The 25858-nt window shown below is 40.4% G+C and overlaps 1 protein-coding gene across 3 annotated transcripts in view; it reads left to right on the forward strand.

Annotated features, from left to right (window-relative positions):
- Nucleotides 1-25858, forward strand: part of PALLD (palladin, cytoskeletal associated protein) — a 260746-nt gene that overhangs the window by 176396 nt on the left and 58492 nt on the right. For 2 of the 3 annotated variants that reach the window (XM_073577130.1, XM_073577139.1), the window contains one exon: nucleotides 23950-24636. In XM_073577130.1, coding sequence (XP_073433231.1) covers nucleotides 23950-24636 — 687 coding nt within the window. Of the gene's footprint in view, nucleotides 1-11021; nucleotides 11137-23949; nucleotides 24637-25858 lie in introns of those variants that run through there. The other variant, XM_073577147.1, reaches the window with a different exon arrangement.

Below are 25858 nucleotides of genomic sequence, written 5' to 3' on the forward strand. Positions count from 1 at the left end.
CCTTGAGCGAGTGAGTATTTCGTCATCCCCACGCCCTTTGTATTTTTGAATGGGGGAACTCTAACTCGGATGAACTCTAATTGTTAGTTTTGGGAATGTTGATGTCAGATTTTTTAATAGATTTGTTTCAGAAAAATAACGCAGATAGGCTTTTACTTGTCTGACATGTTTGTCCTGCTTGTATTATTATCACATATTGGAACATATTAGTGTATCAAGAGCAAAATAAATTACCAGTTAATATATCTATTTCTATTTTGACTATCTGCAGTATAATTCACCAAATACAAAGGCACGTATCATATTCTGATAGCAGCCTCTGTACTCAGGGGCAGCATGGAAAGGCAGAGATCAGCTCATTTTAATGAATGTTGGTCTTTAGTTGTATGTTAGCAAATAAGAAAAAGGGTGACCAGCCCATGACTCCTAAAATGGGTGATATAGAGGTAAGAAGAGGCCATTTCCGCTGCATAGTAATGAGAAACAAGCCTGTCTAAACAAGCTGCCAATCACCTTAAAAATGGACAAAACTTATGTTCATCAGGTGAAGTGATTTTTAAGAATGCTTAACGTTATCCTTTTAAGCAGCACGTCCTTCTCGGCAGCGCATGATAGTCTATGGGTACAGAACAATCGTAATAACGATTGTTCTGTGCACCTGGAGGGTTGTCAGCATGTCTAAACAGGCTACTAAGTGGCTGCTGATCAGATTATATGGTGCTTTTTTGTCAGGGAATTGCTGATTAGACAGGTGGAAACTCTAGAAGCAAACGTTCTTAGGAGTTCTTGTTCCCAATTATCGACCATTGTAAATGGGCCTTAAAGCCCTGCCATACATATTAGACTAATGTTGGTCACACTCGTCGATTCACTTTGTTCTACCAGATATAAGTAACCGGCATAGATGTCTGTCTTTAGCTTTCTCATAGAGAACTCAGGAGCGCCCTGTCAAACGAGTGCTCCTGTCTACGGTAGAAACAGCTGAGATGGCTGATGGCCTAAACATTGGTCACTATGCACCCACCCGCTAAGGCATGCGTTACATCCAATCAGTGTGGGACAGAGCAGTAATTGTGCACTTCTCTTTCTAGAACCATTAATACACAGATATAGGGGCAGCATGGGTCTCCGTCCCGGCTTTGCCTTGTGCATTAGCCCATGAGGGCTGATTACTTATTACTTTAGGGTTAATATAATTTTTTTTATATTTATCTTCCCTCGCAAGAAAAGAATGGGATAAGTGATCAACCAGTACTTAACTGGTATTTGTAAATCACCATAGAAGACAATGCTTCTGATGAATAAGTCAGATCTCTGCATTGAAAAGCTAGAAAAGCTTCCAATATTTAATAGAGAATGAAACTTGCAGTTGACAAAGAACTTTTCATGAGATGTAACATGATTCTGGCACATGTCTCCAGCGTTTCTTGCAACACATGTTACTTGTAGAGTTCATCCCTTAAAAGGGAATAAAGGAGAGTAAAAATAAACACGAGTTTTGCAAAGAAGATATTTAAGTAATGACCCATGATTATCTGTCATTAAAGCTGCATCTTAATACTTCCTGCTCTTCAGCTGTGTGGTTTTACTTGGCCTTTGGTCCATAGATGATGTTAGGAAAGCCTTGAAGAGTGAATGGAGGCCATCCTCTTCACCCGGAGAGAGGCGTTTGAAGAAAATGTGGAGATCACTAGTCTTCTGCATCCTGATGTTGGGGAAGAGCTGCTGCTAACTCTAAACTTTGAAATTCCCGTCTGTTGATGTCAGGCTTATCTTGGGCTATCGTCATTTTCCCCCACAAATGTCTAATTAAGGATGCTTTATAAACTGCTTATCTGAGAGACGTGCTGGGTGAAATATGAAATGGAGCAGATCCTGAAAAGAACTGTCAGTTTCCCTCTGCTGAATTGGATTAGTGTAGCTGGCAGCTTGTAGGTCATATCATCCCTGTTACCTTTTGCATGAGGTAAAATATGCATCCAATAAACTTTGCAGTTAGATGAATTTCTCTGTGGTTCCCACTAAACATCTGGTGCATCTAAAATCTGTTTCTTTTAAGAGGGCCTGTCGTGTCTCTGAATATGTCTACTTTAGTAAATGCGTGGATTCCTCATGTAAAAAATAATGCTGGAGTTCTTCTCATTTTCTGCTTTGTGTCATTCATTGATTGTTCCTCCTGAATGTTGATGAATACATTCTCAACTAAGTTTTACCTTTCCTCTGGTCAAAGGGTGTGTCCCTACATAGTCTGGCCCTGATGGTACGGTAAGGTAAAAACCTATATGAAAAAAGAAAACCAGCTCAACCAGGCTCTAGCCTTGTTGAAGCACGGAATCAAATGGCCCAATTGTAGATCGAAATCCGAAAAAGTCCAGATAATTAATATTACAATGTTTATTGAAAAACAGCAAGGCGTTTTGAACAGACACAGCGTTCTTTTTTAGAGCTGTACACAAAATGTGCGCATGTCACCTTGTTCACTTCTTGTTACTCCATTTTGCCTGTAAATACATAGACCATGCACACCTTAAGCTGTCTTCTCATTTGTCAGGCTACAATCTTACTTCTGGTGCAACCACTCTTCTCAAACCATCAATGATTTACTATCTGCTAAAATCCCAAGACGTTAAAGGTGTTCTCCAAAAATGTAATATAATGGTCCCCGTCATGTAATTCTAATGGCAGCCTGTCATAGTCACATGTCAGGCTATGTCTGAAGAGACATAACTCCAAAGACCTGCATCTCAACTGTCTATTAGAGGAGCTCTATCGTAAGCAGACATGCTGGGGCTGCCGGAGATGAGCATGTGACAGGACAAGAAAAAAATATACTCTGCTACCTTTATGTTTAGTTAGTGTAGGAAAATATTTCTTTTTTTTCTCCTTTCGCAGTCCACCTCTGGCAGCTCCAGCATGTATGCTTACGATACAGCTCCTCTGTCACTTGAGACATGTCTCAGGAGTTTTCTTCAGATTGCAACCTGTCCTGAGACATGACTTGTTTGCATTGTGATTTGAATTACTTGATGGGGGACATTTTATTAAATTCTTGGAGAACCCCTTAAAGAAAATATACGTCTGCTTAATACATTTGGTGCGTCCTACGCCAGCATTGTGACACTTAAAATGTATGAAATGACAGTCTTAATAAATTCCACCCATAATATGTAACAAATCACATGATACCACTGTCTGATCTGATTACACAAAATGTTAGAACTGACAATCTGTGTGAGCATCCACGTATTTCCCTATTTATTACTTGGGTTAGGTCTGTTGTACTGTCATGTGACAATAATAAAATATTTATTGAACAATTATGTTGACAAACCTCATTGGACATTATTCCCCTGGGTAGACACCACCAAAAGATAAAGTAATTGGAAAAAGGTAAAAGGAGGGGCAAAAATGTGAATAAAAATGAACTTTTATTAATAAATTATTCAATAATGTGTTTTATATAAAACAAATTCACATACATTCTGGTAATATTGGTAATATTTGACAATGATCTGAAAAGTATAACCTATTTTTTAGGCTCGGTACTGAAATGTAATTGCCCATCAAACAGCTCATTCAGCATTTCATGCAAGAACTGACAGCATGGAAGAGGTGACATACTGAATAGTTTCCATTGTAGCTAATATCAACAGTTGCATTTCCTCCACTTCTAATGACATGATGATGCTGTTATGCTGGAAAGCTTGACATGATGTGTGTGGTCCAATATATATATATATATATATATATATATATATATATATATATATATATATATATATATATATATATATATATATATAAAAATATACGGTAGATATGTGTGGACAATGTATTTTAAATACATAAATGGTTAAAAAAACAAACTTTTTATCTTTCAGACATTCCATTATTATTATATATGACACTGGACAAATCCCAGGAGAAAAGGAACTTCTGTCTTTTGGAATGGTGTAACTATCCCCTAAGATGTAGTCCTTTCTCCATCCTAGGATTACTAAATTAAATAGGTGTATTTAAAGCCAGCTTGCTCTTAAAGGGGTTTTGTTATAAAGGCGACTTCTAAAGATCAGCTGGTGCCCCAGTGGATATCCATGTCCAGCAATGTAATGCTTGGACAGACTACGTCCGCCACACTGTGAGCCACAATAAGTGAGCTGCATTGATGAGGACAGTGTGCCCCAAGCGGAGATATATATATACCAAACTGGGCGAGTTTCTGACGTGCAGAAAACTTGTGTAAATGATCTCGGTGTAGGATGACATGCATCGATTGATCACTTTAATGCTTGCAAAAAACATATATATATATATATATATATATATATATATATATATATATATATATTTATTTTTCTGTTTTCTTTGTGTGTTTTTTGTTACTGCTATAAGAAGATACCTGGAGTAGAGAGAACAGAATTTGTACTGTGTGCCATTGGGTACATATTACATGTGGCTAATGTTCAGGGGGGGAGCCGGTGACATTTTCTGAACAGATGTGACTTATTTTGCTGGTATGATTGGAAGGTCATCATTCCTGGAATTCTCCTTCTAATTGTTTGCTTGTGTTTCCAGAGATCTGACCCCTGTCTTGACTCTTGTCATGTGAAATATTTGATAGATGTTTGACTTTTGATGCAAATCTCTAAACTGTGTCACTTGTTATCATGTTAAAAAAGAAATGTACTTTGTCATAAATGTCCTTAAATATCCAGTACAGAGGACACACCAGACAATATCATCTCAGATATACAATAGAGGTAATTGTAGCGAAAGCCAATTGGCATAGTTGATGATTTTGGATGGTGGAAGAAGACAAATGTAAGTACAGTGAGAATATACAGGTACATACACCCCTGACCAGTATTAAACCTAAACAGAATAAGCATTGGAAGCGACGGACAATATAAAAATGGCCACGTATGATATAGATGAACCTGACGTTTTATAAAATGTTTCCTGGATCGAGAATAAGTATTGGAAGCGAATGATATTATAAAAATGACCGGAATAAGTTACTTGACATTTATCCGGGTTACCTGTCTTGTACGAGATTAGTAAGTGGTATCTAAAAACATTCTATGTTTCTGGAAGTGCAGAAAACCGGAACTCCCTTAATGTAGAACAGCCGCCTTTTGGGTCCAAAAAGCCTTATTGGGATTACTTGGCAATCAATATGATTTCCAAATACATCTTAAGTTGTCTATTGCTTTTTATTAGTGTAAAAATGGGCACATTGTGGTCCGAACTTTAAAAAAGCACACTTGCCTACTAGATCCCTAATGATATGCCTTGTGTAAACTTTGGGGGTGATGTATAATACAGAGAGACTCTGGATCATAGGGTACCGGTTTATGCTTTCTACCGGGTTCGCCGGTACATCATTTGTCTGTAATCTCGAATACAATGTATTCCAGGCTCACATTTGACACATCATTGCTGACATTTACTTTTGTTGGAAACAATCATCGTGAACTGTACTGAAATGAATTAAATTGGCACCAAAAGAGCAATTCTCTTCCTTCATAAGCTCACTATTGTTGCACTATCTCACAGGCAATATAGCTAAGAGAATGGAACTGTGTTTCTGTGGTTCTTCATTTCAGAGCCGAATGGCCAATTTCACATATTTCCAATATAAGGGGTTAATACATTTTACAGACATGTCCATGATCATTGTCATTAGCCTGGTTAGAGGTGTTTAAGTGATTGTTACCGGTTTCCTTTGTTAATAATATAATCTTTAACCTTGATTGTTTAGAAGAAGTTGTCAGATTTCAGCAAGTTTCCCTAATAAGGGAGAGTGATGTAACAGCGATGGATGCCTGCCAGAACCTCCGCGCTCCTAGTGTTTATGTAGCCACATACCAGTGGAAAAAGCCTCGCAACAGTTCAGCGCTGGATATATATAGGAAGGCGAGCTCAGGTTTATAGGGAATGGAAATAATGATTATGTTTCATTGGTTTTGTGTCCTTCAGGTAATGGAGGATTTACACCCAATAATATAGATTTCAGTTTGTCCAACTGACTAACTCTACCAATTTAACCAATCGACCAACTTGACCAATTTGTGTGATTTCATGCACATTTAAAAGTTTAAAAAAAAAAAATTAACTTTCTAGACAATAACCATCAGCTCCAATCAGTCATTACATTAAAAACCATATTGTCTGATATTGTGTAATTATCCCTCTTGCGATCCAAACTTCTACAGTATGTCCATGGAGGCATGGACTCCACAAGATCTGCCAAGGTTTCCTGTGGTATCTTCTGGCACTAATTCATACGTGACAGGTACTTTAAGTCCTGTAAACTTTGAGGTGGGCCTCAATAGATTAGATCTTTTTTTCCCACCAAAACCCACAGATAATCAACTGGATTGAGACCTAGAGTATTGGAAGACCAAGTCAACACCTTGATCTCATGCTCATGCCCTCATTCTGGGAACACTACATTAGAACTGACGATTTGTAGATCCTTTAGCACAGTCCTCTAACCATCACAATCCTACCCTTGTGTAAGTCCCTCAGATACTTACACTGCCCCAATTTTTCTGCTTCCAAATCATTAACTTCCAGAACGAACTATTCGCCCGCTGTCCTTAATAGATACCGTTGTCGTGAGATATTTTATTCACTTACATTAGCGTTGGTTTATGTGTTATGGCTGATTAGTGTAGGTATCTATGATTTCTCACACATTAATGCAGCCATTGTAGTGTGGATAACAGTGCAATTTCTCATGACTCCTGTGTCACTGGGGATCACAGCACTCCTTATAAGGATGTTGTTGCGGGTTTTCCCTTTAAATAGATGTTCCCAGAACAAAATGAAACTGCATTCACACAGATTATCGTGAATGAGCATTCTTAACTACGTTCGTCTCACGTAAACAGGCTGGTGGTCACCCGATTAGCAAGCAGAATGGTCACTCGTCGTTTTTGTAAACAGGACTCCCACTGATGAGAACCATGGCAGCCTATGCGCACTGAGCGATCTATTACAGATTGGTAAATGTTTGCCTATCATTTAGTGTGGTCGGTCTGTTTGTGTAAAGCAGGGATGTCAAACTCAAATACACAGAGGGCCAAAATTAAAAACTTGGAAAAAGTAGAGGATCAACCTTGGTATGTATTTAAAAAAAAAAAAGTCTACAAGTGAGGACGTTTTTCCTTATCAAATATAACGATGCACCTTTAAATATGGAAACAAACTTAAAGGGGTTGTCCCATGAACAAAGTACGTTTTGATTAATAGATCTTAGAATAAAAAAACATATTGACAAATAGGGCATGCTTTAATAATATGTTATCTAAGAGCATTAAGTCATATAGCCAAATGGATTAATTTAAATATGTAGTAACAATAGGATAAAAAATCTTGAATGAAAAAATAATACTGGTAATAAAGAACGATGCCAACAAAAGTGACCCCAAGCACATTATATTCCTCCACACTACCCTTCACACGAATGGTATGATGGCCCTACTGTACCCCCTGCACAGTATGATGACCCCAAGCACAGTTTGATTTCCCAATTGTGATCCCCACATAGCCCTCCACACAGTAAAATGGGCTCCACATAGTCGTTCATACAGTATAATGGCACCACATAGCCCTCCACACAGTATAATGGGCTCCACATAGTCCTCCACACATTATAATGGACCACATAGCCCTCAACACAGTATAATGGGCTCCGCATAGTCCTCCATACAGTATAATCGCACCACATAGTCCTTCATACAGTATAATGGCACGACATGGCAAGCCACACAGTATAATGGGCTCCACATAGTCCTCCACACCAGGGCTGTGGAGTCTGAGGTGGAGTCGGAGTCGGTGCTCATTTTGGTGGAGTCGGAGTTGGTATAAAATGGACCGACTCCGACTCCTAAAATATATAATAAATTGGGTACAGTAATTCAATGCAGGATGTGCTGAATATTTTTTCATAGGAGTTTGGGAAAGTTATGAAATGTCCTATAAATGGCTGTTATATTCCTGATCTATGGCTACATTCACACACAGCGTTTTTCCTGTGTTTTTTGAGGATACGTTTTTCAGCTGCAAAAGCTGATCATCTTTTTAAAAAACTGCATCACCTGAAAGGTTTTTGAGCTCATAGATGTTTTCAATAGCAAAAGCAGATTAGAAATCTGCTCTATCTATCCATTTATCCATATCTGTCTATCCATATCGTATCTGTACCAAAAAGAATGAAAACCGGGTAGTACACCAATATATATTCTGTTCTATCTAAATATCTTGATTATTGGATCATAAAAATGATTAAATGTCTGAGGTTCACATTGTACTACAATAAATTTTTCACTTAAATATAAGCAATATGTGTCGGAGTTGGAGTCGGAGTCGGTGTAAGGGAAATTGAGGAGTCGGAGTCACAGGTTTGGCTTACCGACTCCACAGCCCTGCTCCACACAGTATAATGGGCTCCACATAGCCCTCCACACAGTATAATGGGCTCCACATAGCCCTCCACACAGTATAATGGGCTCCACGTAGTCCTCCACACAGTATAATGGGCTCCACGTAGTCCTCCACACAGTATAATGGGCTTCACGTAGTCCTCCACACAGTATAATGGGCTCCACATAGTCCTCCACACAGTATAATGGGCTCCACGTAGTCCTCCACACAGTATAATGGGCTCCACGTAGTCCTCCACACAGTATAATGGGCTCCACGTAGTCCTCCACACAGTATAATGGGCTCCACGTAGTCCTCCACACAGTATAATGGGCTCCACGTAGCCCTCCACACAGTATAATGGGCTCCACGTAGCCCTGCACACAGTATAATGGGCTCCACGTAGCCCTCCACACAGTATAATGGGCTCCACGTAGCCCTCCACACAGTATAATGGGCTCCGCGTAGTCCTCCACACAGTATAATGGGCTCCGCGTAGTCCTCCACACAGTATAATGGGCTCCGCGTTGTCCTCCACACAGTATAATGGGCTCCACGTAGTCCTCCACACAGTATAATGGGCTCCACGTAGTCCTCCACACAGTATAATGGGCTCCACGTAGTCCTCCACACAGTATAATGGGCTCCACGTAGTCCTCCACACAGTATAATGGGCTCCACGTAGTCCTCCACACAGTATAATGGGCTCCACGTAGTCCTCCACACAGTATAATGGGCTCCACGTAGTCCTCCACACAGTATAATGGGCTCCACGTAGTCCTCCACACAGTATAATGGGCTCCACGTAGTCCTCCACACAGTATAATGGGCTTCACGTAGTCCTCCACACAGTATAATGGGCTTCACGTAGTCCTCCACACAGTATAATGGGCTTCACGTAGTCCTCCACACAGTATAATGGGCTTCACGTAGTCCTCCACACAGTATAATGGGCTTCACGTAGTCCTCCACACAGTATAATGGGCTCCACGTAGTCCTCCATACAGTATAATGGCACCACATAGCCCTCCACATAGTCCTCCACACAGTATAATGGGCTCCACATAGTCCTCCACACAGTATAATGGGCTCCACGTAGTCCTCCACACAGTATAATGGGCTCCACGTAGTCCTCCACACAGTATAATGGGCTTCACGTAGTCCTCCACACAGTATAATGGGCTTCACGTAGTCCTCCACACAGTATAATGGGCTTCACGTAGTCCTCCACACAGTATAATGGGCTCCACGTAGTCCTCCATACAGTATAATGGCACCACATAGCCCTCCACATAGTCCTCCACACAGTATAATGGGCTCCACGTAGTCCTCCACACAGTATAATGGGCTCCACGTAGCCCTCCACACAGTATAATGGGCTCCACGTAGCCCTCCACACAGTATAATGGGCTCCACGTAGCCCTCCACACAGTATAATGGGCTCCACGTAGCCCTCCACACAGTATAATGGGCTCCACGTAGCCCTCCACACAGTATAATGGGCTCCACGTAGCCCTCCACACAGTATAATGGGCTCCACGTAGCCCTCCACACAGTATAATGGGCTCCACGTAGCCCTCCACACAGTATAATGGGCTCCACGTAGTCCTCCACACAGTATAATGGGCTCCACGTAGTCCTCCACACAGTATAATGGGCTCCACGTAGTCCTCCACACAGTATAATGGGCTCCACGTAGTCCTCCACACAGTATAATGGGCTCCACGTAGTCCTCCACACAGTATAATGGGCTCCACGTAGTCCTCCACACAGTATAATGGGCTCCACGTAGTCCTCCACACAGTATAATGGGCTCCACGTAGTCCTCCACACAGTATAATGGGCTCCACGTAGTCCTCCACACAGTATAATGGGCTCCACGTAGTCCTCCACACAGTATAATGGGCTTCACGTAGTCCTCCACACAGTATAATGGGCTTCACGTAGTCCTCCACACAGTATAATGGGCTCCACGTAGTCCTCCATACAGTATAATGGCACCACATAGCCCTCCACATAGTCCTCCACACAGTATAATGGGCTCCACATAGTTCACACAGTATAATGGGCTCCACATAGTCCTCCACACAGTATAATGGCCCCACATAGCCCTCCACATAGTCCTCCACACAGTATAATGGCCCCACATAGCCCTCCACATAGTCCTCCACACAGTATAATGGGCTCCACATAGTCCTCCACACAGTATAATGGCACCACATAGCCCTCCACATAGTCCTCCATACAGTATTATGTGCTCCCCTGCTGCTTCGGTCTTGGCAGCGAGTGCTCTGAAGCTCTGCACTGCTCAGCACAGCAGACATCCAAGATGCTGATACATTTCACAGTACATTTCCAGGAGGTTCCGGTGTCACAGGCCAGATCTAATCACTGATAAATTATTGTGTATATGAAAAGTGGAAAGACAGAGTGGGACATGTGGGGTTATCTCTAGTATTAGGCACATGGCTGCTAGGGGTTAATGTACCCTGGTGCATAGTTAGATCATGTATTAACCTGTGATATAATTATAACCTCACCAGCATTCTTCTATGATTACCTCTGCAGTAGTCTGTTGAAAGGAGCAGAATTGTCCTCCCACTTGAAGCTTTGCGCATTCACATATTTGATCTTCAGACTTTTTAATTACATTGCGGAGGATAATACTTTTCGGTTGGGCGTGCAGTGAGGAACATTGACATTCAGGTATTCTGCCTAAGAATGTGAGCATAGCCTTTAATCTCAAAGTCTTCAGGTTCCCATGAAACTATCCGATTAGGTTTCAGACCAGTGACATTTGCTTCTGTGAGCTGTAATTGTGCGGCCGCAGTGTGACAGATGTTCAGCATGTGAAGATTGATGGGTGGCTCGCTCTGGTAGGATGTAATCACTTGGGTACAGTGTTTTGTGTCTGTACGTGTTGTTAGGAAGACTAAATGTCATTGTCAAGCTCTGCACTATTTCTGTTCTCCTTAGCTCCATATGGCGCGTTGTGGTCACTTTTTTGTTGAGTATTTAGATTTCCAGCATGTTGACAGACAAGTCATGTATACGACACAGAACTAATGTTATAATTGAGAAAAAAATACTCCTAATTTTACTTTGTTTATCAATAGATATGAATTATATATTTGTTTTAATAGTTGATCTAGCAAGATGAGTATATATTTGGCCCCGCAAGGCTGGTGTATAGCTCCACTGTGGAAACTGTACTGATTATAAAGTGCCAACATATGTCATGGTGTTGTACAGAGAACATGAATCTCTACAACAGTCATTGACCGGGGCTCATGTTGTAAATTCTGTATCTCAAACACACGGGAACAATTTCATAGGACGCCAGTTATCCTAGTGGCGTAAATCCAGTAGTGATGCTTAATAACAGTGTTATCGTTATAAACCCACTTCTCACCGGGAAAAATAGAGCATGATTCATTTGTAGACCAGCATTCATGTCAGGTGTAAATGCTACCAGTATTTGAGTGTTACAAAGTGGCTTCACTTGTTTAGATCTAAGGTCCTAAATTACATAGCCGGTTAAGTGCTGATCTAACGTTCTAGTGGTTTCTATGAGACTCATGGCATACTTGTGTATGGTGCTGCACTATACAGATGAGCTGCATGGAAATGGTCATGTTCACGTTCATCTTTACCTCTTGACCATGCACGCGAGATATCTGTTGGTCAAAGAGCTGCCTTCCCTGATTCTCCCAGAAACGTGAATGCTCAGCCGATTGCCCATGTGTTTTCAATGGGGAGAGAGGAGAAATTCACTGGCAGAAACCCCCTGTTGGCGGCTTATCTACAGAAAGAACAAAATGATCTGGTGCTGAAATTCCAACTGCCCAATCATCTGTGGGGGAGAGCCGTGAGCCCCCAACTCACAGGTGCTTGGCCAGTGCTGCCAGTATCGGCTTCCCCAGCTTCAGTCTGTTGTGTTTGGGGGTGTTTAGGTTTTGTTTGATCAGAATGGAGCCGAGTCACTGGCTATCAGCGCCACACTGGAGCGCCTCACGTAGTTTCTTTCTAGCTATCCATACATTTCTTCAGTCTTTCCGGAATAGCTGTTTGTACAAACTGAAAACAGATGTTTTAATCTGAAGAAAAATATTTATTCCCAGGAAACACAGTAGAGTTGTCCGTGTAGCCATTGAGATTGGGAAAAGCACAACGTTATTTATGTCCATCAGGGAACGATGCAGCAACTTCTTACAGTCGTACAATCCTGTTGGTCCTATTAAACTATAAATCTGTGTGATGATATAAAGACACTCAGAGTCTACCCCACGACACTGTCCAGCGTTGGCCCCTTCGGTGAGACCTACATACTGTATTCAGTTTACTATAGCCGCCATATAGCACGATGTCATCGGCTAGGAATACCTGTATGTTCCAGATTATAATATTCTGGGATTGACAGGTAATTCCCATCTTTAAAAGTTATCACTAGCTCCAAAATGCCCCGTTGTAATGAAATCGTAGAGATGCATACATTCACCGCTCTATTCATTCTCTCTCGGACGGATGGAAACAGGAGAGCGGTGAACTCTATCTCCAGCAGTCCCATTCACATGAATAGAGCAGTGGCTGACTTGGCATTTTGTGGACCCCATTATACGGACTTGTCATAGTCCTAGTAGTTGGACACCCACCAATCCAAAAGTAATTATCTTATATTTTGGATAGTTGATCACTTCTATTAATGGAAATAACCATTTATTTATCTGTTAAACTAAAGCGCTGCGGAATATGTTGGCGCTATATAAATAAAGATTATTATTATTGCTTTCCAATAAACACTTCATACTATTTTAAGTAAGAAGCTATAATTTTATATAATTATTTATAAAGGCACCAAAATGCTGACTGATTCTAGTAGCAACCAACAGAATTATGATTACAGCTCCGGACTGTAATAGGCCACACGCCCCCGGAAGAAGCTGACGCAAAACGTACGTGGGGTTTGTCACCTCCCAGCATCAGGTAAAAACGGATGTGATTACAGGGTGAATATATTATGGACTCGGGGGCTTTTTGACCTTGCCACATTCAGGGAACTAAGCACAGTCATAGACCACTATTTTTAATCTTTAAAGATTCCATAATAACAGGGTCTGTACCACAGGACTGGCGTATAGCAAATGTGGTGCCAATATTCAAAAAGGGGACAAAAACTGAACTTGGAAATTATAGGCCAGTAAGTTTAACCTCAACTGTGGGTAAAATCCTGGAGGGTTTTCTAAGAGATACTATACTGGAGTATCTGGAGAAGAATAACCTTATGACCCAATATCAACATGGGTTTACAAGAGACCGTTCCTGTCAGACTAATCTGATAAGCTTTTATGAAGAGGTAAGTTCCGGACTGGACCAAGGGAATGCAGTGGACGTGGTGTACATGGACTTTTCAAAAGCTTTTGATACGGTGCCACACAAAAGGTTGATACATAAAATGAGAACAATGGGGATAGGGAAAAATATGTGTAGGTGGGTTAAGAGCTGACTCAGGGATAGGAAACAAAGGGTGGTTATTAATGGAGCACACTCGGACTGGGTCACGGTTAGCAGTGGGGTACCACAGGGGTCAGTTTTGGGCCCGCTTCTTTTTAACATATTTATTAATGACCTTGTAGGGGGCATAGAGAGTAGAATTTCAATATTTGCAGATGACACTAAACTCTGCAGGGTAATTAATACAGAGGAGGACAATTTTATATTACAGGAGGATTTATGTAAACTAGAAGCTTGGGCTGATAAATGGCAAATGAGCTTTAATGGGGATAAATGTAAGGTCATGCACTTGGGTAGAACGAACAAGTTGTATAATTATGTGCTTAATTGTAAAACACTGGGCAAAACAGTCATTGAAAAAGACCTGGGTGTATGGGTGGACGACAAACTCACATTTAGTGGCCAGAGTCAAGCAGCTGCTGCAAAGGCAAATAAAATAATGGGATGCATTAAAAGAGGCATAGATGCTCATGAGGAGAACATAATTTTACCTCTATATAAGTCACTAGTGCGACCACACTTAGTATACTGTGTACAGTTCTGGTCTCCGGTGTATAAGAAAGACATAGCTGAACTGGAGCGGGTGCAGAGAAGAGCGACCAAGGTTATTAGGGAACTAGGGGGTCTGCAATACCAAGACAGGTTATTACACTTGGGGTTATTTAGTTTGGAGAATCGAAGGCTTAGGGGTGATCTTATTACAATGTATAAATATATGTGGGGACAATACAAAGACCTTTCTAATGATCTTTTTACTCTTAGACCTGTGACGGGGACAAGGGGGCATCCTCTACGTCTGGAGGAAAGAAGGTTTAAGCATACTCACAGACGCGGATTCTTTACTGTAAGAGCAGTGAGACTATGGAACTCTCTGCCATATGATGTTGTAATGAGTGATTCACTACTAAAATTTAAGAAGGGACTGGATGTCTGTCTTGAAAAGTATAATATTACAGGGTATATACACTAGTCTCCTTAATATTGCGTTGATCCAGGGAGCTAGTCTGATTGCCGTATGTGGAGTCGGGAAGGAATTTTTTTCCCCAATGTGAAGCTTACTGTTGCCACATGGGTTTTTTTTGCCTTCCTCTGGATCAACATGTTAGGGCAAGTTAGGATAGGATATGGGTTGAACTAGATGGACTTAAAGTCTCCCTTCAACCTTAATAACTATGTTACTATGTTTCCCGGCATGATTTAAAATTTTATATTATATGTTCTTTTTACCTCTGTGACTACCAGCACATTTGAGTCCCCCTGGGGTGTAATCCTTGTCCCCATGCAAATAGCACTTTATCTGTGAGTGCGGTTTACTATTATAATACGGGATAACTCCGAACCTTTAGGAAATAAGTAAATCGTCACTGTGCTATACAGATTGTAAAATGTTGAGCATATGTTTCATTATGGGCCTTATAAAATGTTTCGCCTTAGCGCACAGTTCCCTGACTAGCCACATCATTGTTCCCAGAATGGAACTATATGATTTTCTATATGGCCTCGGTAGTATTTATTTCATTTTTATTTTTCGCCATTCTGGTTAATGCTGAACCATAAAAATATCTCACACAGAAGCATTTTCCTCATATACAAAACCACAAAAGTATTCAGTGCAACAGCCGGCTGTATACCCATGAGCCTTGTTAGTGAGAACTGGAAGAATGAAAACTGAGGGGGACCTCACAGTTATAAATCAGCCCCAAGCCCCTCTACATCTGGAAAGCTAGATCACAAAAACGCTGATACAAATAGCGTAAAAACTTCTGAGTATTGGAATTCATTGTAGTGGTTTCTCACAATCCCGGCAGGTCCCTTGTGTTCTGTGCTTCTACTGCTGAGGCCTCAGTCTTGTGTGTCCATAGGAAAATTGTAACTTGTGCTAACCCTAAATATACCTCATACTGTTTTATAGAGTATTTTGGGCCACGTTCACACATTCAGTATTTGGTTATTTTTTTTTTTTAACTCCGTATTCATAAGCTACGACCAGAGGTGGGTGATGAATACAGAAGTGGTGACGTGTTTCTATTATAATTTTCCTCTGATTGTTCCACTCCTGGATTTAGCTTACAAATACGGAGGCAAAATACTGACCAAGTACTGAACTTGTGAACATGGCCTTAGACGTTTTCTGTAACATAGTAACATAGTTATTAAGGTTGAAGGGAGACTTTAAGTCCATCTAGTTCAACCCATATCCTATCCTAACTTGCCCTAACATGTTGATCCAGAGGAAGGCAAAAAAAACCCATGTGGCAACAGTAAGCGTCACATTGGGGAAAAAAATTCCTTCCCGACTCCACATACGGCAATCAGACTAGCTCCCTGGATCAACGCAATATTAAGGAGACTAGTGTATATACCCTGTAATATTATACTTTTCAAGAAAGGCATCCAGTCCCTTCTTAAATTTTAGTAGTGAATCACTCATTACAACATCATATGGCAGAGAGTTCCATAGTCTCACTGCTCTTACAGTAAAGAATCCGCGTCTGTGAGTATGCTTAAACCTTCTTTCCTCCAGACGTAGAGGATGCCCCCTTGTCCCCGTCACAGGTCTAAGAGTAAAAAGATCATTAGAAAGGTCTTTGTATTGTCCCCACATATATTTATACATTGTAATAAGATCACCCCTAAGCCTTCGATTCTCCAAACTAAATAACCCCAAGTGTAATAACCTGTCTTGGTATTGCAGACCCCCTAGTTCCCTAATAACCTTGGTCGCTCTTCTCTGCACCCGCTCCAGTTCAGCTATGTCTTTCTTATACACCGGAGACCAGAACTGTACACAGTATTCTAAGTGTGGTCGCACTAGTGACTTATATAGAGGTAAAATTATGTTCTCCTCATGAGCATCTATGCCTCTTTTAATGCATCCCATTATTTTATTTGCCTTTGCAGCAGCTGCTTGACTCTGGCCACTAAATGTGAGTTTGTCATCCACCCATACACCCAGGTCTTTTTCAATGACTGTTTTGCCCAGTGTTTTACAATTAAGCACATAATTATACAACTTGTTCGTTCTACCCAAGTGCATGACCTTACATTTATCCCCATTAAAGCTCATTTGCCATTTATCAGCCCAAGCTTCTAGTTTACATAAATCCTCCTGTAATATAAAATTGTCCTCCTCTGTATTAATTACCCTGCAGAGTTTTTAGTGTCATCTGCAAATATTGAAATTCTACTCTCTATGCCCCCTACAAGGTCATTAATAAATATGTTAAAAAGAAGCGGGCCCAAAACTGACCCCTGTGGTACCCCACTGCTAACCGTGACCCAGTCCGAGTGTGCTCCATTAATAACCACCCTTTGTTTCCTATCCCTGAGCCAGCTCTTAACCCACCTACACATATTTTTCCCTATCCCCATTGTTCTCATTTTATGTATCAACCTTTTGTGTGGCACCGTATCAAAAGCTTTTGAAAAGTCCATGTACACCACGTCCACTGCATTCCCTTGGTCCAGTCCGGAACTTACCTCTTCATAAAAGCTTATCAGATTAGTCTGACAGGAACGGTCTCTTGTAAACCCAGGTTGATATTGGGTCATAAGGTTATTCTTCTCCAGATACTCCAGTATAGTATCTCTTAGAAAACCCTCCAGGATTTTACCCACAGTTGAGGTTAAACTTACTGGCCTATAATTTCCAAGTTCAGTTTTTGTCCCCTTTTTGAATATTGGCACCACATTTGCTATACGCCAGTCCTGTGGTACAGACCCTGTTATGGAATCTTTAAAGATTAAAAATAGTGGTCTATCTATGACTGTGCTTAATTCCTGCAGTACTCGGGGGTGTATCCCATCCGGGCACGGGGATTTGTCAGTTTTAGTGATTTGTAGACGCCGCCGTATACTTAGCTCTTAGAGTCTAAGTATAATAGTCATTTTAGTGCACATCTAAATGGTAGTCTAAGAACTAGGGGGTGCAAATGCATAGAATTATGGGACTATTGAGATGTTGGTCAAGAAGACAAAATCGCCCCATTTTCCTGTAACTATTCAGCAAAAAGAAAGGTTCGGGTTACAGGTCGTGAAGTGTGTAATGTGACTAGTCACAGTGCTATCCTAATAATGTGACTACTCACAGTGACGTCCTCCCTTAAACCTCAAATTTTTTGGTTATTGGGTTATTATAAAATAAGAAACTTAATTGTTGACTACTCATTGCCTAGGTCACGGGCCATTGCTTCAGTCTGTCAGAGCTGGCCGGTGTCCTTGGCAAGGAGCAAGCCGCTTCCAATAGAGCTTGCACGCGCTGTTCTGAAGCTGGCCGGATCGCTGGGTCTCTCCAGCTCCGGGGCCTCTGCTCTCCTCCAATAACGTAGACGCAAAGCTGTTCCTGCTTACAATTTTGGATAGTTTACAGGGCGGGAGGGCACCATCCTCGGAAAGCAGGAAGCAGTGACACCTGGAAGTGATGCTCTACAGAAAATCAGTGTTGAGAGTAACCCTATAATGTTATCCGTTAAAATAGATTGTATTATGTTTCCTTTGTGAATTACAGAATTGCTTACATCATCATAACATTTATGGTCGGTTGCTAATTTGGAAATTCAGCTGATTTCAATGGAAGCTGCTGACAGACCTATATGTATGGGGACTATCTTTCTTGCAACATCTCTCATCTAGTGAAAAAAGTGTCAAAATGGATTTTAATCTTTGCAAACCTTTGTTTCCACTGAACCTAAGCATCACCAGAGACGGCTGACTGCCTGTGATTCTTTTCCTTTTTGTGAAATGCGATGTTGGATTTGCTGATCATAATGTGCTTGTCTATGGGGTAGCTGGAGACCCTAGCTCACGGCCAAATGATCCTTCAGCCAACAGCTGTATTTTGTGTTAGTGTAACGTCTACATTTGTGCTTCAGAGTAAATCTATTTCTGTGCTGATAAAGCATTTGTTGTAGTCCAACGCAGAGACATAAAGGAAACTATGTCGTCAGCTTGTAAACTTTGTGTCATCATGTGTCATTCCAGCTTCTAATTGTCCAAGTGCTGCCAGTAATCCAGATTATAGATGACATCTGGTCCTCCACATGGACGCACTGTCGCTATCGGCTGCAGAGTAGCGCTGAATCATTTCTGTCATCCCACAAGTGAACAGCTGATTCCACAGACATTACCCTAATTTCCTGTGGACAGATAAAGGAACTGAAGAGGAAAACTGGCATTAGCTCAGTGGCTTGTTCATCTACTGTTAAAGCGAACAAGACAAAAATTGCCTTTTTAGGCAGTGCCTCTGTTCAGGAGGATGAGTGTATGTGTCCATTACTTGCAGTTAGACCCTTCTCTACAGCTACTATATCCAATATTATTAAAGCCAGCAAACGCTCAAGTTCAAAAGTGAGGGGCTGACTGGGGAAAAACATCAACAAGTATGATGTATGTACAAAGCCCATCGGTCCTTGGCACACTGTAAATCATCGGCCATGGCAGGAATGGAAGATGATTTGTAGGCTGTGAAGCAAAATGCACGTCACCCATATGTGTCTGCTCCGGAAGATATGGTTTAAATTATGGTATTGCTCAAATGCCTCCGTATCCAGCGCAGAAGACCTCTTGTCAGAAATTCTTAATGCCGATTGCATAACTCGGACACTATGATGATAGGATTACTCTGAATTACTGTGAAGTATATACAGGATAATTAGTGAGGATAGATGCAGTCAATCACTCAATGTCCTCCTGCCAGAAGTGTAAGGATCAGAATGGAAGTGGTTGTGTTTGCAGGATTAATCGTGTAGAGTATATGGTAAATTCAGTCCCAGTATTGCCCATTTACTTCATATTTAGATGTGTTGCCTCACGACACAACAATCGTCTGTGCACCAATGATGTGTGCCCTGTTTAACTTTATATAACCATAGAAGGTATAGTTTGGCCACCAATATTATTATTTTCCCCTATAATAATAAACTTGTAGAATCATAGAATGTTAGAGATGGAAGTGATTTCCAGGGTCATCATGTTCAACCCCCTGATCAATGCAGGATTCACTCAACCATCCCAGACACCAAAAATGGTGTCTCCCTGTCAGGTCCTAATATTTCAGAACTGTTTTCCATCCAAAAATTGACATATATAGAACAATGTGGGCATCTGAGGTAGATCTTCTAGATTCTAGTACACATATCAAACTCTGTAAGATGACTGTATTTGGCCTGCAATGCCAGAACCTCCTGGTAGCGCCCTGTCAAATGTATCGGCATCTTGGTTGCCAATACAGTTGCAAGCAATGATGAAAGACAGAACGGTTCACTCCTTCCCCCATCATTCTTCCTCTGCGTCTGACGTCTCGGCATGACCTCACTATTTTTTTCCCACTGTGCTGAGCAGGGCCAAGAACGGAGGATGTGAGCCCCATTATACTGTTTGGAGGGCTGTGTGGGGAGCCATTATACTGTTTGGAGCATTATGTGGAGCCCATTATAATGCAAAAATGACTATGTGGGGCCATTATTCTGTATGGAGGATTATGTTGGGCCAATTATACTATGTGGGGATCACAGTTGGGGCATCATGTGTTGGGGTTACTATACCTTTTCGGGTGGGTTGAGGGGGTACAGGATCATCACACTGTATGTGTGGAGGAGCATACTGTGTTTGGGGTCACTTTTGTTGGCATCATTCTTTATTTTCTTTATCCTTTTATTAATACATATTTAAATTAAGCCATTGGGCCATATGCTTTTTACTGCTCTGGGATGACATATATAATACTGTATTTTTCTAGCATGCCCCTTTTGTGATTGTGTTTATTTTATTCTAAGATCTATTAATTCCACAGCTCTTTACAGACATTGTCACTGTCCTCATTTTAGCTCACAATCTAAATTCCCTATGAGTATGTCTTTGTGTGGGTTTCCTCCCACATTCCAAACAAGGGGAGAACATACAAACTCCTTGCAGATGTTGTCCTTGGTGGGCTATGAACCCAGGACCCCAGCGCTGCAAGGGTGCAATGCTAACCACTGAGCCATTTGTTCATGGAACAACCCCTTTAAGTTTGCTTCCATACTAAAAGGATTATTTTTATATTTGATAAGGAGAAACTTGCTCAATTGTAGACACTTTTTTAAAAAAAATATCTGAGTTGGTCTGCAACTTTGTCAAAGTTTTTACTTTTATCTCTCTGTGTATTTTATAATAAAGGAGGAACAGCGAGTAAATGTAGCCAAAAATTTGAAGAGATAATTATATTTATCAAACAAGTTAAACTTTAATAAATATTTATAATACAAGCATCATATATAGAACAACATGCATGGGCATATATCAATGTCATGTGACTGACTCCAAAGGTCAATGTAATGACCAAGAAAAACGGGACCCATAATGCGAATATATATATTATTCAAAGAGAGAGAATTTTTTTCTCAATTAAAAATTAAAACATATTTGTTTGTTATTCACATATTCTCCAGGGATGGGGTTTTAAACAGTGTAAACTTCCCCAAAAGCCCACTATTAGTATACCGCTAGATAAATACCTTCACATAGACACAAATTAGCTCCTTTATGATACAGTGCACAATAAAGAGAGGTTTATAAGAAGATAAGTGCAGAGTAATTACCCATAGCGGTGTGTATGCAGTCCCGTCTGAACCTCCTTCAGATACCCCATTTTATCCTATTGAACTGCCAATTTTACTTTGGTTATGGGTGTAAACCCTTATTGAAAGAATCATAGAATGGTAGAGTTGGAAGGGACCTCCTGGGTCATCTGGTCCAACCCCCTGCTCAAAGCAGGATTTGCTAAATCATCCCAGTCAGATGTCTGTCCAGCCTCTATTTGAAGACTTCCATTGAAGGAGAGCTCACCACCTCTAGTGGCAGCCTGTTCCACTCATTGATCACTCTAACTGTCAAAAAGTTTTTTCTAATATCTAATCTGTGTCTCCTCCCATTCAGTTTCATCCCATTGAAAAAGAAAGTCTGAAGTTTTCTTTTAGTAAGCAAAGAACAGTTGAAGCAGCTCTCCATTGGGGTAACCTTAACAAATGATGTGAAATTGGGGGGAAAGACTGAGATGGTAGCTATATATCATTGCTTCCTGTCACACTTTATAATGTTTATTCAGTGTTTAAAGGCTATCTCTCCATATCTCTATTCCCTGCTTCTTGACATTTTATTTTGGAAATTTGCTTGAATTGAATAGAAAATTGCCTGAATTGTTGTAGTACAGCATAAATATTCTAAGATTCGGTATGAATAATACTAGCACCAGAACGATTCACTTATCTTTAGTTGTGGCTCGTGAAGTAGATGTTTCTCCTTGGGCTATACTGAATGCATGCTGTTTCACCACGGTTCCTCATATTATTTATTAACATTCCTCCTGTCATATATAGAGTAGTTTCCTTTAGGAGAGCAGGGGTATGATTAAAACTAACAGATCCGTACTTAGCAATGTTATCGCCCAGTCTGGAGCTTGTTTATATTGTAAGAAATGCACATGTTTATTGTCAGCGCTCACGACTTCTGTGAACGTTTCTCCTTGGGCTTCACTGAGTGCATGCTGCTTCTCCCTGCCTCCTCATAGATTATTTATTAATGATCATTCCCTCACATCTAGAGAAGTTTTCTTGGAGGGAGCCTGAGGTTCTGATTGATACATCTAGATCTGAACTCGCCAATGTTCTCACCCAGTCTGGAGCTGGTTTATACTCTATGAAACGCGTGTGTTTGTTATCAGACCTCACGGCCACTGTGAGCAATGGGAATGGAAAGGGACTTCTTTTTTCAGCTTGCACAATATTTAATCAGATGATCTGACAGATCTTACTGCCATTCTTAGTGTGACTTTCTGTGCATAGGATGAAGGACTGAACAATTGACGGAAAAATGATTTGTTGTTCATTATTTTAGATTGCTCATGTGAACATGCTTAGCAATTAGAAGTAGATGGCACTGGCCCTCACATTATTTTCAGAGCAGATCATTACCATCATCATTACCACTGACCACCTGAAGGCAAGCAGATGACTATTTCCCATGAGAACAGATCACCAACCATGTTCAGCTACAACATATTTCCTAAAATAAAAAAAAAACAAATTCTCAAAGCTTTCCTGTGAGCCCTACCTTGCTATAACCAAACATCTGTAAGAGATTTTAGGGTTGTCTTTACGGGGTTTAAAATCCCCCATTGTCCATCTCCACTTTTCCTTTAATAACATGTATTGGATAACTAGTTGTTATGAAATTATGTTGTTTCTCCAAAGCTTTCTTTCCATACTCTTAAGTCAAAATGTATCAGTCAGATCCTTCTTTCATTAGTAAAGTATGGTGAATGGCTTCAGATAATTATATATTAATGTTTATAGCCATAAATAATGCTCTGGACTTCTTCTCGTATTGTTTGGCCTATAGGCCTATAATTTGTAGTAATAGCGTGGCCATTTTATAGTATCATTGGAAAAACTATTATACCCCATAATTACTGTTTAGTGGGTTTACATTTCTGGACTATATACTTTCATAATAATTTGGGGATTTGACATAAAGTGATCTCTGTGAACCTTCTATTTTTATTTTTTAGCTTTATTGTACCCACATGTTCTTCCCATATTGCCGCAGTTTCCATAATGGTCCATAATAAAACTAATCCTCAGTGATGTTACAAAGTACAACCGTACAACGATGTGAGGTGGACAGCACAGTCAAAGGCGATAATGAAATAATGTTCTCGTTCTCAGACATGGCTCTGAATGTCTAGGTGCCTGCACTCACTGCTTAGCTTCTGGGATTTGTCCAGTCTTGGTTGTGGAGAGATGATTCATGCTCACCACATCTATGCCTTTTCTGTCTCACCATCACTGGCTTCAGCTCTGAATCCAGCAGGAATTTCTAACTACCTTTTCGTTTCATGCAGGAGAAATTTATGATCAAGGTTAAGTTTAATATGAATAGTGCAGCATTCCTTCTGTGCCTTCAGTTCTACACTGCTTGAATGCCATACATACCATTGCCCTGCTCATATTTTTTTTCTTTTCATTTACCCAGGGATTCTCAGACGTTACTGCAACTACAGAATCAAATACTTAAAGAAAAAGAATCTGCTTCTGTGAAACAACAATCAAGTCTTCAACAGAGTACTCCACCTTCACCTTCTTTCCCTCCTCCACCTTCCATCCAGGAGCTCGAGGCCAGTCAGTTTATCACTTCACCGGCACAAATGAGCGTTCTGAATTCTCACAGTTCTCCAGCGATGCAACCAGCAAGCTCCTTTAATTACGCTCGTCCTAAACAGTTTATTGCTGCTCAGAACATGAGTTCCACCCCAGGCTTTGTGACACCATCTTCTGGGTCTTCTACCTCCAGCCTTCCTTCTCCAACATCGGCACCTCAAAAACAGTTTGGTAGATCTCCAGTGCCACCATTCGCTCAACCATTTTATCCAGAACCAGAAGCATTTTGGTCTCCAACATCATCATCGCCACCACCTCCTCCACCTCCTGTGATGAGTCCTACTGCAAACTATAATAGTCAAGATCCATTTCCTCTTCCTCCCCCACCTCCTCCACTTCCAGTTTCTGTCCATTCACCATCCTACAGTCCATCTCTTTCTCCAACTACAAGAGGATCTAACTCTGGCTACAACCCTGCAGCCTTCCTTAGTTCCATGCTGCCATCCCAGCCATCACCTGTTTCATTCAATGAGCTTGGTCTTCCAAAAGGTGTAATGCCACCGTAAGTTTGTACTGTACTGTAACGCTCCTTGTCATTTTTGTAGATCGTTTTAAAATGTTGTTATAACTATTGCATTTATTATAGCTGAAGTCATTATTATAACAAACACATTTACTTAAATTACATGATGAAAACTATCTTAGTTATCCAAATAATTGTACCTTGAATGTTCTTTATCGTCACATACCGCTCAAAAAAATAAAGGGAACACTATAACATAGGATGTGGTATTTTAGTGTTCCCTTTATTTTTTTTGAGCAGTATATAATCGCAGTTTGGGGTTTTACTACCAAAGAGGTCTATTTTTCTTGGTGACAATGACTATCACTATCACGCTATTTTGCTTAATGATTTGTTACAGGATTTACAAACTGCTGGAACATTTTTCCTTTATTGCATTTTTTATTTTACTAATCATCACTTTTGTAATTAAGTTTCTTTAAGAATTTTGGAACATTTGGCTACAGCCTCTAATTATTACAGTACATAGCAGGTTGAGAAATCATGAAATTCATCAATAAAGTTTGTTTTGACAGTAAGGTTTGTTACCTTCATGTCTCTTCTGATTTATAAATAAACTTTTTACTTTTATTGGTTACAAATAAGATTAGACGATGGTTCAGGAGAAGAGAGATTAGAAACTCTGCTGTCAGAGGAGCTCACTGACAGAATTCACTGTCCTTTCTCAGTGTGCTATGTACTGTGATACACAGAGGCTGTAGAAGAATAAAGGTCTAAAATTTTTGATGAAACCTCATGTCAAAGTAATATTTAGCCAAAAAATACAGAAAGGTATACATGTTTCTCTTCAAAGCTCGAGTGATATTTATGTAAAAGGTAAGCAACAGCCACTTCACGTAAAAAATAAACTGCAAAATATACTATTGCTACAGAACTTACTATGGTTTAAATTATTGTGGCTAGAATGCTGCAATGCAAAAAGCCAAGTGCATTTGTCACATTGTATGTAGAATGATAATTTTGGTAAAAGGCTTAGATGCACGACAATTTTATCTAGAAAGTAGCTTCTGCACCGTTAACCAGGTAGATTAAATGTCATTTTCTGAAATCCAGCAATCAGTCTAAGATATAGGAGACTCAATGGAGTTTATCTTTTTCTGTTGTTGCAGACTACTAAAAGATATGCAGCAGCACTTGCCTATCTCCTTTAGTACAATATTCCAGACCAGTGCAGCATATTTGATAAATCCAGCTTTTTGGC

The sequence above is a fragment of the Dendrobates tinctorius genome, unplaced genomic scaffold (genome assembly GCF_039654945.1).
Source record: "Dendrobates tinctorius isolate UK_male_01 unplaced genomic scaffold, ASM3965494v1 ptg000008l, whole genome shotgun sequence".
Lineage (NCBI taxonomy): Eukaryota > Metazoa > Chordata > Amphibia > Anura > Dendrobatidae > Dendrobates > Dendrobates tinctorius.